General features: G+C 37.1%; 1 protein-coding gene across 5 annotated transcripts; it reads right to left on the reverse strand.

The window, feature by feature from the left end:
* Positions 1-856: 856 nt before the first annotated feature.
* On the reverse strand, positions 857-16575 carry kif2a (kinesin family member 2a). Of its 5 annotated transcripts, none has more exons than XM_051902990.1 (21): positions 16337-16575; positions 13359-13473; positions 11643-11765; positions 11500-11554; positions 10485-10610; positions 9235-9335; positions 9006-9101; positions 8528-8582; positions 8275-8437; positions 8075-8165; positions 7841-7904; positions 7652-7743; positions 7277-7419; positions 6887-7091; positions 6662-6772; positions 6497-6564; positions 6129-6212; positions 3782-3932; positions 2285-2386; positions 2011-2146; positions 857-1900 (listed from the first exon to the last, which is right to left on the reverse strand). In XM_051902990.1, the coding sequence occupies exons 2-21, from the start codon at positions 13434-13436 to the stop codon at positions 1815-1817; spliced, it is 2130 nt and encodes a 709-aa protein (XP_051758950.1). In that variant the 5' UTR covers positions 13437-13473; positions 16337-16575; the 3' UTR covers positions 857-1814. The 5 variants fall into 5 exon arrangements, with proteins under 5 accessions (XP_051758950.1, XP_051758947.1, XP_051758949.1 ...); XM_051902987.1 differs by having other exon boundaries at positions 13359-13453; positions 16337-16563; XM_051902989.1 differs by lacking the exon at positions 16337-16575 and adding an exon at positions 13699-13859 and having other exon boundaries at positions 13359-13453.
* Between the last annotated feature and the right edge of the window lie 227 nt (positions 16576-16802).

Genomic DNA, 16802 nt, shown 5'->3' on the forward strand with positions numbered 1-16802 from the left:
TTATCTACCCCAATTTTAGCCTCAGCCAGACCTTCAGACTGATGGCAGAAGGTCTGGTCTCTATCGCAGCTTTCATTGGCCAAGGACCGCCCAAGAGGACGTTTGACTGACATGTAACGCAACCAATCACAGTTCGTTTTGTTCCGCGTCATGTTTAGGGGCGTGAAAATGTAATATCGATGTCCCTGCAATAACAGACCGGCGTGCATCTATAAATTATTAATCCAAGAATGTTGTGCATGTTTACTGCAAAAATGGAGCCGCGAACTTCACATACTTTTCAAAATCCAGCGTTTAGTTCCTGATAAGCGCTTGTAAACACGACCGCGTACTTCTTCCACTAGGGGGTTAGCGTCACGGCATTTGTTTCCAGGCGGACCGTTAAAGAACGCGACACACGCGTCTCCCGGACATACTGTATAATGTCTATGATTCAACCAACCAGTTGACGACTTCGAAACTCCTGAAGTGTTCCCAGATAAATGTGTCATATGCATCAGACTTTCAGCCAACGGTCCGTGGGTGTGACGTCTGAGGCTGAGACTACCCCAAGTTTTCTTTCCTTTTAGCTCACTGTAACAGGATCAAATTATGAGTAAACAGCGCCCCCTAGGACAATAAGGTTGGAACTGCATCCACTCAAATGGCTATCTATCTATCTATCTATCTATCTATCTATCTATCTATCTATCTACAAGCTTATTAGTTTTAATAATTAATTTAAACTACTTTCATTCTCCCCTTTCTTGGATAAAGTCACCACAATAAAACTCTCCTCTATTTTTACAAAGGCAAGAATTCACAGTTTAAAACAGTTATCAAAAGGAAAGTAAGGAAACAGGATAAAAAGGCAGAATTTTGTTGAATCATTCTTTATTTAGCAACCACTGAGTTGAGAGGTGCCAACACTGAAAACAGCAGCGAATAAGTGGTATTCCCTATTTGTTATGTGAATCTTGCTGTAATTTAATACACTTTACAAATTTGTATAGGCGATGTGTGAAGTTTTAAAAGTAAAACACTAAGGGATGAGTGTTTTGGTGGACTGTTAACTTCCTTTCCACAAGGAAACATGATATGGCACAAAAGCGTTCTACAGATAAACGGACGAGAGAGACGGCAAAGAGAATATCCTGTGAAAAAGGGACAGCGGTCTTTGAGAAACCAACGAAATTCTCACATTCATTCACATAACCTCAACATTTTCCTCCCAGTGCATTAAATGCTTCTTTGAGAACATCTTAAACTTCAGTTAGTATGCCTTCAAAAAATGGCAAGGTGAAACAGAGTAAAATGCTGTAACAGCCAATCATCAGACACCTACACCGTGCCAAGTACGGTAAACAGACCCCCCAAAAAACAAGGTTATTTAAAGTGCAGATGAACCAAGTCAGTCATGCTGGGAACGGAGTGATAATCTGTTGCAGAGTGTTCATGCATACAATTTAGAACAACTTCGAAGGAAGGATTTCAGTGGTCCAACTAAAAAAACCAAAGGGTAGAACATGTGAGTATCAACTGATACAAGTCTATACCCTTAACCTACAATGAAAAAGTAAATAAATATATTGATACTAATTTAAAAAAAAAAAAAAAAAAAATCTAAAACTTTCCTCAGAATCTTAATCATTCATCAAGGGTTTTAATGATGAGCAAAATCCCCTTATTTATCCTCTGCTGATTTGTAAGAGAATTACCTAACGCTTTATTTCACATGTGAAAGTAGGAAAGAGTTTCTTCAGAATACTTCTGAATACTATCAAGAAGCCTACAGGACTCTTGTATTTGTCGTTCCTCCGTGAGTGTGATCCAGGCTACAGCGCACGGGGCCGCTTGGGGTTAATCTGCTTGCTGGCTTGTTCCTCCTCTTGGAGCGTAGAACGGAATGACCTCACTTTATCTGATAATACAAGCAGACACACATAAATTAATACTCCATTCCACTAGGAGAACACAGAACTCTTCTTATGAAAGGAAAAAATTAAAAAATCATTCTAGAGGATGTATTACCTCGGAGCTCAATAAGTATGTCAATCTTCTGGTCAAGAATCTGCTCGAGCTGAGAGGAGTAGGAGTCCACGTCATAATCCACCTCCTCAGTCATCTCCAGGAGAACCTTCTCGTCCTCAAGCCACCTGATAGACTCCTGTCAGCACACACAGTACAAACATCATCATTAGCAATTCCCTTTTTCAGTTTTGAGACTGAAGCTTATAAACAGAAAAAAGCAAGCACAGCAAACCAAATGCTGACATTAAATAGACTCTAGTGTAGAAACAAACACCTGAAACACAGCCCTGTGGTCCTCTAAAACCTGCTCCTCCATCTCCACCAGCTGAGACACTGCCTCATGGAACGTGAAGAGCTGAGGGGAGACTTCCTCTTCCTGTCAATATTCAAACACAAGCTTTTATCTCACCTATAATAAGGTCTTAATGGTGTATGGTCCACAACCTCTAAAAGGAGGCAACAAATCGATTGCCTGATTATTCACTCTTATGCTTATAAATGATATGCAAAATTTATCTTTATAAAGCATAAATACATTGATGACAACTAAAGCCTTTATAGGCAAATTATAAAATATGCTAAAATAAAAATAAAATATGTGCACAGAAAACAAAATTATCATTAGTTACAAAACATTTGCAAATACAATCTTTCAAATGTTTGGAGTCAGTACTAAGATTGTTAAATTGATAAAAAGTTACGACAGTAACGACTATCATGATGTTACAAAAGATTTAAATTTCAAATAAATGCTGTTCTTTTGAGCTTTATATATTTATCGAAGAATCCTGAAGAATTTGTATCAGTCTCCACAAAAATATTAAGCAGCACAACCATTTTCAACAGTGATAATAATAATAATAATAATAAATGTCTCTTGAGCAGCAAATCATTATATTAGAATGATTTCTGAAGGACCATGTGACACTGAAGACTGGAGTAATGATGCTGAAAATTCAGCTTTGTCTTCACAGGATTAAATTACATTTTAATATACATTCAAATTAATTTGAATTGTAATATTATTTTATATTATTACTGTTTTTACTGTATTTTGCTTCTATCAAAAACAAAAAAAATCTTACTGCCCCCAACCCTTTGAATAGTAGTATATTATTTTACAAAATCTAAATTTTGATGTATATTTAACGTTTATTGCAAGAATTAAAAAAAAAAAAAAAACCCACACAATTCAGGATTTACACTATAGATATAAAAAATGGACTTTCTTCCACTGTAGAAAAATGAAGCCAAAATATCCCAGATACGGTCGTTGCCAATTACGTCATTTGGAGTCTGTGCAGTAGTGATCCTGAGGTGGAGCTGTGGAATCAAGGTCCCGCCCATAATCATGACGTTACACCCCGTTTTTAATGCATCAAAAAACTAAAACCAAACTTATTGGAAAAATGTACACTTGAACATACATCAGCGTGAAAAGGCCTACCTAAAATGACAGAAATCATCATTGGAAAATTATTTGAAGTGTAATTGGATTTTTTAGTTTGGCTTGTGCCCCATTCGATTACATGGAGAGGGCAGGGTTTATGACCTACATACTACAGTCAGCCAGCCGGGTGGGGATCGAAAGGTTTTGGCTTCTCTTTTCAGGATGTGTGTATGTGACCAACTGACTGCATACACTTGTATGTAAATAGTTGGTCACAAAATATACTTCTAAAAATTCTAAAAAGACAACACTGAAGTAGTTGTCATTACAATGTCATGCATTTTAAAGTGGAGTAAGTAATAGGGAAAGATGTGTTTTTACATTCTGTTCACAGAGCAGTTTGAGGTCATCTCTCTGAGGGGAGTTGCCCAACTCCCAATCCTCATCCATGATATCCAGCTGGTTGATGGCGTTGACATTGGGGCGGACACCCTCTGTCACAGCATTGGGGTCCACGGTCAGCTCCTTCACTCTAAATGCACAGATTGACAGTATTTATGATGATGTTTTTAGAGCAATCATGCTGACCTAAATGACACCATGCACAGGTCACAGGACTGAAAAGCTTCAATATAATCTGGACCTTTAGTACATACAACAATTAGTGTAACCTAAAGTGACACTGTATACTCCTATCTTATTTTATAACAGAACCTTACATTATTTATTTAAAAAAATCTAAAAGTCTAAATATTTACACTTTTAACAAGCATGGTATGACAAAATCTACAAACAGGAACAGTTTATTTTTAATACAACGAAAAAATCCAGACATTATTCTCTTCATGAATGTATACAAATTGTAACCATTTGTGCAGCTAACGCAACTGTTTATGGTGTCATCTCATTTTTACTAATTATGCACAGTGTTTATATGCATTAATTTTCATATCATGTGTCATTTCTAAAGGAGAAGGAAGGACAACAGCACCACAGAAATGCCAGACATTCCCAGGGTTAGAGAAATTAAATGACAGCAGATCAGAGGGGAAATGAAAATGTTTACATTAAGCACAACCATTAGTGTGAGAAGTGAGTGCAGCCAATGTGTCTAATAAAATGAAAGACTGTGGTTATACACACTGCTGTGCATGAGTATTTCTTTTCCATGCATCAGTTACAAGCCAGCATGTGATGTTGGTTATCTACTGAGCAGTGCTGGGGAAGCTACTTTGAAACTGCTAGCCAAGTTACTCTCATAATGTGAAATACTGTTTGCAGCACTACAAGTTAATAATAATAAAAAAATAATAATGTGAAGCTATTTAAGATGGTATTTATATAATTGCATAACTTTAATAATAATAAATCTATGAGATTATATTATTTTGAATCACAGCAGTACTTTTTCTAAGAAGTATTTACTGTCAAAACAAAATTACACAACCCTCATTTACACAACATGGATAAACAGCATTTAACTAAATGTATCAATACAAACAAGCTGTAAAATTCTATGCAGACTACTGAGCAAGTCAAATGAAACAGTGAACCATTTTTGTTAAAGTAGTCACTAGCTGTTTCCATTATCTTTCAAATTGCGCAAATTGAAACTGCAAATTGAAAATACGTCCAATGGAAACACGTACAATTGCGCAAAAATGCCCACATATCGCAAAAAGTTTTTACGCTTGCATGATGTGGTTTTTCAGGTGATTCGAAAAATAAATATTTAGCAAAACTGAATGGAAACAGCATTAACAGGTCACCTGGCGTACATAAAAGTCGATGATTCTTTAAAGATGGGGCGGTATGTTTGGACAGAAGACGAGACATAGTTCTTTATTAAAAACTCATAACAAAGAAATGCCACAATTTATGAAGACCTCGAAGCAGATAGGAGGGAGAAACACCCAGAAACACCTCATATGTGGCCGCTCCCAATTATAAGGGGCTTTTCTTGCCATTAATCCTTAAATAACATGCCTACGTCTCCTTTGATTAAAAATAATGACTAGTGCAGTGGCTGCGATATACAGTAGTCAACATTTGAAGTGGATCAAAAAAGTTTATCAAAGTTGTCCTAAGAAATACGTTGTCCTAAGAAGAAGTTTTGATCCACTTCAAATGTTGACTACTGTACTTAAACCTAACATGTTGCCATGATTTTTGGAATGACTTATCACTAAAGGAGAATATTACATTTTAGTTAATGGAAACACTGTCATTTCGCAATAGTTTTTTTTAAATCGACATTTCGATAATATCGCAAAAGTTTTGCGCAAATTTGTAATGGAAACCCGGCTACTGAAATTAACAATCTTATCTAAGGTTCTCATGAAACAAAAATTATAGTAGTTGTCGTCGATAGCAATACCAGTGAAATGTGACAATACTCAATACCAATTTTGAGGTAGTGATACTTTTGCAGAACATAGTGATACGTTAAAATTAAACATCCCAACACTACTTGAGTGATCAACTAATTATGGTTTCAGTTTGTCTAGTTATAAGACTGCAATACATATAACTTAAAAAGAATGATGTAGGGGTTTATTTGTCATTTTTCGCTACTTGAGATGGAAAAAAATGCAAAAACAGTTTGCTACTATTACGCTACTGACAAATGAAGTTAGTAACTTGTCACTATTTTTAGTTACTCCCCAACACTGCTGCAGTGTATCTGACTGAGGATAAGGTGGGAAGCTGCATAGACATGTGCTCATACTCATAGGTAGGAGAGGGTTCAGAGCGACTTCCTCCCCCCTGAGAGAAGGGGATGTCAGAGGGGCTAATCCCAAACTCCTTTACTCTGAAGACAGTCAAGACAGAACAGAGAAAAACAGCAAGACAGAGAGAGAGAGAAGAGCACAGCCAATCAGGAGAGACAAGTTATGACAAGACTTTTTCCCATCAGCACTTGCATGTCAAATCACTGGTAAATACAAAAATTATTTTTTTAAAGACACTGAAGGCAAAATTTGGAGTGATATTTAAAATATCTTCAAAATGGTTGGGAAAAGGCTAGAAGCTACATTGGCGAGTTCTACTCAACTTCCATTTTCATAAACGCACAAAACAGTGCCATGTCCTCACCTGTTGGCATATCTCAGAGTGTTCAGCGTGTTCTCACAGGAGGCCATACCAGGAGAGATGGTGGCGATCTGAGCAGGCAACAGTCACAATTAGAGCTGTGCAAACAGGCAAAAGTAAACTTAGCCAAATCCCAATGTTTGAGAAAGAGGGCTTAATCAAACTTACCATGCATGTCCTGGAGTTCTCACCAATAAATGAGTCTCTGAGGACCTGTGTGAGCTTGCTTGCTCTGAATGGGGTGTGAGGCTTATTACGGCCCAGAGCTCTGATACATTCCTAATATTTGGGACATGCAAGATCACAGTGATTAACTGGAAAATTCAAAATTGGGACCTCATGACCAAAAGGTTTCCAACCCATGCTCTAGGGTGGTGTTTTTAAGGCACTGACCTTTAGAGCCAACAGACTCTTGTTGATTTCGGCTCCCTCCAAACGAGTCTGCCGATCAGCGCTAGACGTGTCCGCTCCACGTTCATTACCCGCCAGATCAATGAGTGAGAATTTGCCGTGCATCTTGCCCTTCCTTCGTAGTATGATTTGGAAGACGGCATGGCTACGGGATGAGTGGGCATTGGCTGAGGTCTGACCTGATGTCCTGAAATGGAAAATAGGAAGGAAATTTAAGTCAGAAGTGTCTGATGTATGTATTGAGACATTGTGTGGACCAATTACAGACCAAGGATCATGAATCATTTTCAGGAAAAGATTTAGATAAGCATATTTTATACAACAGAAAATAATTCAGTGTACATGTTAATTGATTTACCCATTGAGTATTACCTGCAGCTGTTCCCCATTTCAATGAGTTTGAGGACATCCTCAGTGCATTTGACCTCACGTTCCTGAAGCCCAACCACTTGCACTTGCTGCTTTCCATCTTCTAGCACACGCAGCTTAGCCTTCCGATTCAACAGATCAAATACCTAAAGAAAACAAAGACTTTAAACGACTAATTGGCTTTAGTTTACATCCCAGCCATGAGTCATCCGTTTTCTAAAATAACACTCCTGATAATCAAAAACAAATCAACGAATGGACATTTTCTGAAAAGAAAATGATCCATTTCACCTAGCAAATGTATAAAATTCTTTAAATGGTATTCACAATTCAACATTTTCAATTGACAGAAAGCGAATGTAACTCAGAGCTACTTGCCTTTCCACTGTAAATTTCAAAGAACGTTGCGTAAACCTGAAGATCCAGCTTCTTATAGTTTGGTTTCTTCAGCATGAGAAAAACATCTCGAGCTGTGTGTACAAGACATAAAATAAATTGTTTTAAATAAGTTGCTTGAAAGGAATTACAAGATTAAACAAATTACAGGACCAAATAAACATCAATTACCAGCTAATGCATAGATTCCTTTAGAACAATCCTGGTTCTTTCCTGAAAAATCTCCACCCATGGTCTAAAACAAAAAGCAATCAGTGAGCTTTACCTCCTATTACTCTGATAAATGAAAAATGAGCAGTACAAGTATTGTGGTATTTAAGTAGAAAAAAAACAAACAAACAAACTAGTAAACCATCCAAACATGATTTTAAAAAAACTCAATTATATTAAATAAACACTTCTTACATGAGTTTTTCCACTTCCTGTTTGGCCATAAGCAAAGCATGTGGCCATTCCTCTATCAAAGATGGTTTCCACAAGAGGTCTTGCAGTAAACCTGTGGAGAGAACATTATAAGTTATTTTCCTCTGACAGTGACCAATTCCCAACATCCTTTTTAGAGAAAGATTCTCATATAATGAACAATGGATGAAATCATCCTCTACCTGTAAACCATTTCATTTGTCGTGCTGTCATCAAAGGCATAATCGAAGCGGAATGTTTGGTTCTCTAGGTATCGAGTCAGGTCCACCTTCTGTTTTGGTTCATGAACCATGACGACATCTTTACTTGGAATAGTGATCACATCTAGGTCCTTTACCGTCAACTCTACAACACAAATGAGAAATAAATTACAAAATACGTAAGTCAATCAAAAGTTAAAAAGAAGTACGCCAGTTGTCATTTCCGAGGCATTACCTTTTTTATTGAGGGGTCGTTTCCTCACACAGACACATATTCTGTGCTCTTCAATCTGTCGAAACATGAATTACGTTTTACTTCTCAATGTAAAATGTTGTACTTAACATCCAAGACTATTTCTTATTAATAATACATTTTTATAATAATATGATACATTTAAATTTTGTTTTCAGTATTACTATTATTATCATCATCATCATCATTAAAATGTGAATCTCAAATACAGCTTGTTACGAACATTTCCGGGTAGTACTCCACCCCAAACTCAAATAGAGAAAAATTTATCATCATCAAAAATCATCATAATAAAAATAAAACAACAAACAAAATAAATTAACTAACAATTACCATAATAAAGAAAATATGGAAAAATATAAGATGGTAGTATTTGGTATTTGTTGTATTAAATTTCATTTAAGCTAAATTATTATTTAAAAACGTTAAAATATGACCCAGATATTTAATTAATACCTACCAAATCTGTCGTGGTTAGTGGTCGATAGTCCAAACTTGCTCTAAAGTCTCTGATCATCTGAAGTATTTCATAGTTTGGAATCGTTGTATCAATTTCCTTCAAAACAAAACAAGCACATTAACCACAGGAACACCATCAGGTGAAATAATCTATTAGTCAAACCTGAGAAATACATTACAATTAGAAGTTGAGAGACAATATATAATGACAGAAAGATGAGAAGTCTCACCTGTGCTCGCTTCTCTCTCAGTTCCTGTTGCTGTAGCCTGCGTCGCTCCCTCTTCTCCTGCAATTTTTCCACTTCCTTCACACAGTTCGACTTCCTCCTCGCTGTTAGAGAGCAGAACACACAATTCCATTTTAACAAAGGCAACAATCGCTTCCTCTCTTTCAGCCCGCCCCCTCCCACTCTGTATCTCCCTCTAATATAAGTGTGTATTTGTGTAGACAGAGTGGCTATAGAGACAAGCCAGAGCCTCTGGCAGCTGGCACATGGTAGCGCCAACAGCCCTCTCCATCTTAAAGAGCTCTATTCTCTGAGCAGGCCTTTTCCAAAGTCATTTATCTATGCACTCTTGCTGTCTACAACACACAAAATTACTGCTATTACTTGCAAACAATAGTATCAGCAGAACATGGAATAACAGATTAGGCCACATAATGAAGTCATTAATATTCATCTGACTGACTCTAATTTCCTCTACCTAAAAACAGTGTGTAATTTGAACAATGACTCATATTGCAACACTAAACTAGGGGTGGGAATTTTAAGACACCTGACGATTTGATTTAATTGGAATTCCAAGAGTTATGATCCAATTCCAAAATTATTTTCTATGCATCTCAATTTGCATAAATATACTAAAATATGACTGCACATAGACACTGTAAGGCACCTTATCTGTATTTTTTTGTCCTACATACGCTTTTCCAATAAACTGATTAATAAAATTCTGATTCATGAATTTGTGCAGATCAATTCAGAATCAAAAGAATCACAACACATCTGTGAATCAATTTTGCCCTTAACTCTGCACTAAACAAGCAAATCAATTCAAGCAAATCAGTCAAGAAAGCTTGTAGTTCCGCCCAAAGGATGTGCAGTATCGTGCTACGCACAGAAAACAGGTTGAGCATTTTGATTTCAGATTAATTTGGCAGACAGACTCTTGTAAGCTTCATAAATTCAGAGCAAGAGGATTAATCAGGGAGGTTCAGAGTCACGTCAAGGCTGCCCGGTCACAAACAGTCACTGACATTCAGAGGGGCGCTGGGATAGCCAAACCACACCCCACGAGATTTGAGCCAAGATACGGACAGATGAGCAAGGTTAGGTTTTCTGCAAAATAAAGTCTCTAAAAAGATGCCTTTTCTTTACGCATGACATGCATCCTCTGCAGGATGTCTTTCAGAGTTTTCCTATGGGGAAAAGGGGGTTGACATGAACAGACTGAAAAGCACTGAGGGGTGTCATATTACCGTTTTGTTGCTGAGCTAGCTGACTTTGGGTCTGGCTCTGTGTGGGCTGAGAGGGTTGTTGTGCTGGTGGAGGGGGTGCTGATTCTGGCTGCTGCTGTTGGGCCGGTCGTGCCCGAGTTGAGCCAACTTTAAAACAGAACACATAAGAGTCAGCAAATCACATTTTCTTTTATTAGACTATGCAAACATTAAATGCGTTTTACCAGATTTAATGCATCTTGAACTTATTTTTTTGTTGGATCTGGCAGGTTTGATCAGGATTTTCTTATCCAGTATGTGTTTAGATGAAGTCCTGGCTAGTGTAGCTGTATTTAACGACTGATTTTTATATGCATTTTATATAGGTAGTCTACTCTACTGTTATAAAGATCTCATTTATTTACATTACAAGCTATCAGAATTTTATCTTCCTTTTTGCCCATATCAGAAACCGGACCAAATTGCATATTTTTGCTCAGTTTGGGCCTCTAAATAAAACTGAAGTGTTTATTTTTCCTCAAGTATGGACTCCATATTCTCCTATATCAAACTATAAAAGCCTGATGTATCAAAGATTGTACTCAACAAAAAACATAAGCAAACTTTTTTCTTTTACTTTTTTTAGATTTTTAAATATTTTGTCTAAAGGTTCAATAAACCATTTCATTTCAAAAACAGATTTTTCTGACTAATATTTTATACGTCAGGCTTTACAGGGAGTATTATAATACTGTAAAATAATGCTGAAGAATTATTAATAGTACTGAATATTACAGTTCTGTTATACAAGAGTACCTTTTCAAGATAAAGTGCTTGTGGAGTGTGCAATCTCTGAAAACACTGCACCAGACTGAGCACACTGAGCCTGACACATGCACGTGTCACCCCTTCATTTTGAAGCACCCAGCACATGCACACTACATATTTATTTAATTAAATCACAGTCTTTAGCTGATTTATAATTGCACATGCACATAGCTGCAATTCAGAATTTATTGTGAAGCCCTATTCATGAGTCATAGAAGAGAAAATATACCTCTGTTGTCTCTGGATGGGATTTCACTCCTTCCCGGTGCAATAGTTCTACGATTCTGCATACAAACAAAAGCATACAAAAGGTTCAAAAGATGCAAACAATTAGAGTGTAAGTTCAACATTTAACTCTGACCTCATACAAACCTTAGGGATTTTGTTAACTTTCACAGAGCTGGGTGTAGGAGGCGGCGGTGTAACAGGGCTCAAGGAAATCTCCTCCTCTGGAGCAACATCTGGATTTAGTGAGAATATGCACTCCAAATCAATCTGTTGCAAAAAAAGAAAAAAGAACAAGCTATGAAAATGACAATAAATCATTTTTTCTGATCACTTTTATCCAAAACAGGGTTATTATAGTTAACTAAAACCATTAAAAACACTAAGGGGGGGATGTAATGCTATTTCATGCATTCTGACTTATTTACACTGTTAAAGTTGGACGTATGACAGAGTATTTCTGTGCCAAATATACTACTTCCGGTTGTGGACATGTTTCGCCTAATTTTTTTTGAGTATGGCCTGTTTCACGTCATAAAGGGTGGAATTCCTTGTATAGGCACTTCTCCCTGATAAGCGTGCGCACACACACATCACCCAGAGCAAGAGCAAGAGCACGCCCATCAACGCGCTTCGTTTGGGATACGGAAGCCGAGAGATTTTTCAACAATGGCTGCGTCCCAATTCAGGGGCTGCACCCTTTGAAGGCTGCATACATCATCAAGGCAGTCTCATTTAAGAAAAATAACCATTAGATTGCAAAGTAAGAAAGAAATTACAGTATTTTACACCTCACAATGAATATCAGTCAATTTTATTATGGTTACTTTTCTTAAATATGACATTCTTGATGATGTATGCAGCCTTCAAATGCAACCTCCAGAGGATTGTGAGGGAAAGATTAACCTTTTTCAGCTTCCCAAAGAACCCAGCGTTAAGGGAACAGTGGATGAAGTTTGTTTTTCCGGGGCAGCAACGGAGTTGTGCACGTATGTTTGTTTGTTCCTGGGATTTCGGTGATGAATGCTTTGTAAACAAGTCCCAGTTCAGCGCTGGATTGGCAGATCGCGGGTGGTGAGTAAAGCTGCATCAAATTTCTGTGTTTTGTTGGCAATCGGTGCGCAAGTGCGTATAATGTAAACAACACAAACGTTTTTGTTCCCTTTTTATTTATAATGATGTCACAGCTTGCAGACGCTCTCTATGCAAAAGCTGCGCACGCTCGTGACTCTTTAGCTCTGCCCACGACACTGACGGCAGGCACGCCTCCAGGAGCTCGGCTTTTTTCGGAAAGACTCGGTACAGCGTATCTATCTTTTATAAATATGGTAAAACTAAAGACTTTTCGGAGATATGAAGGATGCAATATTACTCTATTTTTACTCAAGATTAACATGAGATCGGCAGAAACTGTGTGTGATACCCCCCCTTTAAACTTATTTTTCTCAACTAGTTGCTAAGGCAACATTTCTCATTTTAATAATAATAAAAAATTAATAAAAACTATATAGACATTTAAAAAAATATATATTAAAAATGACAAAACACACAAAACAAAATTACTAAAAAAAATTACTAAAATTGAAAAGAAAATGGAAAATATAAAAAATATCACTGGTTCAACTGGTTCAAAATATTAATAAAAACTATAATAGCATCTTGAAACTAAAAAAAAAAAAAAAAAAAAAAAACACTGATCCAAATCATACAGAATATCCTAATATTAAAAAACGGTACAGGGTACATATTTAAAAGGAACACAACACATAATATCCCAGAGTTTCATACAGCACCCTAACAACACCAGCATGTTGTTCCATCCATTATTAATAACACAGGCAGCTGAGAGGTTGCTAGACTTACCTCTTTCCCTTTGGTGTCTCCATTTTCTATCCATTCCACGGTAACACTTTCATTATCTTCATTTAAAGACGTCACCATGGCCTGGTGTATTCGCCCTGTAAGAAATCCAACAGCTCTAAGCAAGAAAGACAAATGGAAAACATTCATTCATGTGTTTTGAAATTTTAAACAAGTTTGAGTGGATCTTGGCGAGGTCATGTACAAGATGGCATGAATGCAAAAATCTGCTTCTCATGACACTTCAGAAGTTGTGCTTATCAACTACTGAAAAGTCTCAGAGCATCAGTGTTAACAAACAGCCATGTTTCCGTATCTATTATTCAGAGCTATTCCTACTCACGTCTCCATCCCTGCAATTATTCAACAGCGGCATCAGCAGGAAAAAGCACATATTATCCTGCCATAAAACAAGCTATTTAAAACCCCACCATGCAACATCAGGCCAAAAGAAAAGTCAAGACCCTTCTTTAAGTAAAAGGCACTAGAGACCTCCTCTGTTTAAGATGTCACAAGTACTGTTCGTCTTAAGAGAGCATGTCAAGAGTCATCCCTATTACGCAATACATGAAACTTCCCAAAGAGACAGGAGTGGTTTGTCTAACACGTCAACAGATCCAGGCTCATTTGTTTCTTTGCTACACAAGTTAAATATAACACAGCCTTCTCAAAGAGATAAAATCATAATCTGTTCTGACAGTCTTCAAAATTGTATTGATGACAATACCAATGAAATGCCTTTGAATGCTCAGAAGACACAAACAACACTAGTTTTTACTAAATCTACATTTCTGTAGTGAGACATCATTAACTGAAACTAATTTGATGGTTATTACAGAATTACTGTCTTAATCTTCATTAAACATCTTAAATATATTGCCTTTTTATGACCAATAAAATACAGATTTATTATAAGTGTCCATAACAAATATGCTGATCAATGTGTGTTTAATTTCTGGTTTGAGACTTAATTACAATTAAACTACAATGAAAACATAATATTCATTATGAATGTATTAAAGGGATAGTTCACCCAAAAATGAAAATTCTGTCATTAATTACTCACCCTCATGTCGTTCCACACCCGCAAGACCTTCGTTCATCTTTGGAACACAAATTAAGATATTTTTGATGAAATCCGATGGCTCAGTGAGGCCTCCATTGCCAGCAAGATAATTAACACTTTCAATGCCCAGAAAGCTACTAAAGACATATTTAAAACAGTTCATGTGATTACAGTGGTTCAACCTTAATGTTATGAAGCGATGAGAATACTTTTTGTGCGGCAAAAAAACCCCAAAATAACAACTTTATTAAACAATATCTAGTGATGGGCGATTTCAAAACACTGCTTCATGAAGCATCGAAGCCTTACGAATCTTTTGTTTCGAATCAGTGGTTCGGAGTGTGTATCAAACTGCCAAAGTCAAATGAACCATTGAAATTTCAAAACGTTTTGAAACACTTATGACGTAACAAAGCCCCGTTTACTGAAATCATGTGACTTTGGCAGTTTGATACGCGCTCAGAGCGTATCAGAGCCACCGATTCGAAAACAAAAGGTTCGTAAAGCTTTGAAGCTTCATGAAGCAGTGTTTTGAAATCGCCCATCACTAGATATTGTTGAATTGTTGAAGTCGTTATTTTGTTTTTTTTTGGCACACAAAAAGTATTCTTGTCGCTTTATAACAATAAGGTTGAACCACTGTAGTCACATGAACTGTTTTAAATATGTCTTTAGTAGCTTTCTGGGCATTGAAAGTGTTAATTATCTTGCTGTCAATGGAGGCCTCACTGAGCCATCGGATTTTATCAAAAATATCTTAATTTGTGTTCTGAAGATGAACAAAGGTCTTACGGGTGTGGAACGACATGAGGGTGAGTAATAAATGACAGAATTTCCCTTTTTGGGTGAACTAACCCTTTAATGACAATAATAATGATTAGTAACAGTAGTTTTACTGTTGTTGGTATTTATGCAAAGTTGTTTTACTATCTAAATGTGAAAAATAGTTTTCATCTTTGTCTTGGGCCAATTATAAACCATTTTTAACCTTAAAATGAAAGGCTGTTATTTAAAAAGTTGAGTAGATATCGAAATAATATATTAAATAGGCTTCTTTACATATAAAAGCCTTTATTTGGTTCTATTTATGAGTGATTGAACTGTGAATATTGGTAATATATTTATATATCAGTCACTGATCATCTGTCTATTATACTGCAACAAGTCCCAAGCTGTCAGCATTTCCTTTGGCCAGTAGGATGAGATCAATCTCTGAGCCCAAAGAATGACACATTAGATAACTTTTAGGGAACTTGCTTGTCATCTACAAATCATGACACTTAAAGTCATCTGTTCAGATTATCATAAATATGGAAACTCTCTGACGTCATCATAACTTTAACTGAGTGACTGATGTGAAGTGAGTTACATCAAAACTTATAGGGGGTTTAAGGCTCAAAACTACCAAGCTAAACCAGCTGGTTTGAGTGAACCCAGCAACCTCACTCTCTCCACACTTATTTACACCCAAACTGTAAAACAAAACATTCATTTGCAAGTGACTTAAGATGGCTAACCCAAATGAACCCAGAATCTACTATACATACAAAATTATCTTCCCTACCAATATAAGACATAAATAATTCCCCAATAATCTGCATCAAGTAAGCCAATTGTTGAGCTCAAATCAAATACAATAGCACACATTATGAATAACTAAACAAACTCCACCCGGATTTAGCAGGTGGCTAACATAAACCGACAGTTGCACTGTTGATTGACACAAGCTCGTTAACTACCCCGGCAACCAGCACCAACAGAGCAAACTTAACGCCATATATCGATTTATTCCAGGCTCAACCACCTAAACTGTCGTTTCTGTCATGTGTATTTGTGAGGTAACGTTAGCATCCGTTAGCCGAACCGGGGCAACGACTTTAACGGACGGTTACAAGCGACCCAAATATGAACTCACCATCGCTGCGCTTTATCTCCACATAAATCCCCACGACGATCTTGCCGAAGTTCACCGCCATGGCTCATTTATGGGACGAGGGGAATACTCAAACAGACGGGCGTGTGGAAACTAAAAACAGTGTTTGTGTTTGAATTTTTCACATTTGTTGTTCCGTGTTGCTCAAAACCGGGAGGCGGCCACAGTGCGAGACATAAAAGAGGGAGAGAGTACAGGGCGCGTGCGCGGGGGACGTTCGACTTGCGTGTTTTTTTCCCCCACAAGCCCCGCCTTCTGCACTAGGATTGGCTAGAAGTAGCTGGAGGTTTGAGATCGGACTGTTGAGGTAACCTTAGCAACCACAGCAAGCGGAGAGGTTGCTGTATGGCAAAAAATGAAAGTGTTGATGGCTGTGTTCATTGTTATGACAGTAGACACATTGAACTTAGTTTGGAGAAATATGTCTAATCAGTTGAGAAAAAATATA

Source organism: Ctenopharyngodon idella, chromosome 8 (assembly GCF_019924925.1).
Source record: "Ctenopharyngodon idella isolate HZGC_01 chromosome 8, HZGC01, whole genome shotgun sequence".
Taxonomy (NCBI): Eukaryota; Metazoa; Chordata; class Actinopteri; order Cypriniformes; family Xenocyprididae; genus Ctenopharyngodon; species Ctenopharyngodon idella.

Coding starts and splice junctions, on each gene's coding strand:
- kif2a (XM_051902987.1), bottom strand. CDS start 16,397: ATGGCGGTGAACTTCGGCAAGATCGTCGTGGGGATTTATGTGGAGATA. Junction 7,905..8,074: donor CAGGAAGTGGAAAAACTCAT/GTAAGAAGTGTT, acceptor TTTTTGTTTTAG/ACCATGGGTGGAGATTTTTC. Junction 6,213..6,496: donor ACTCTGAGATATGCCAACAG/GTGAGGACATGG, acceptor GACTGTCTTCAG/AGTAAAGGAGTTTGGGATTA.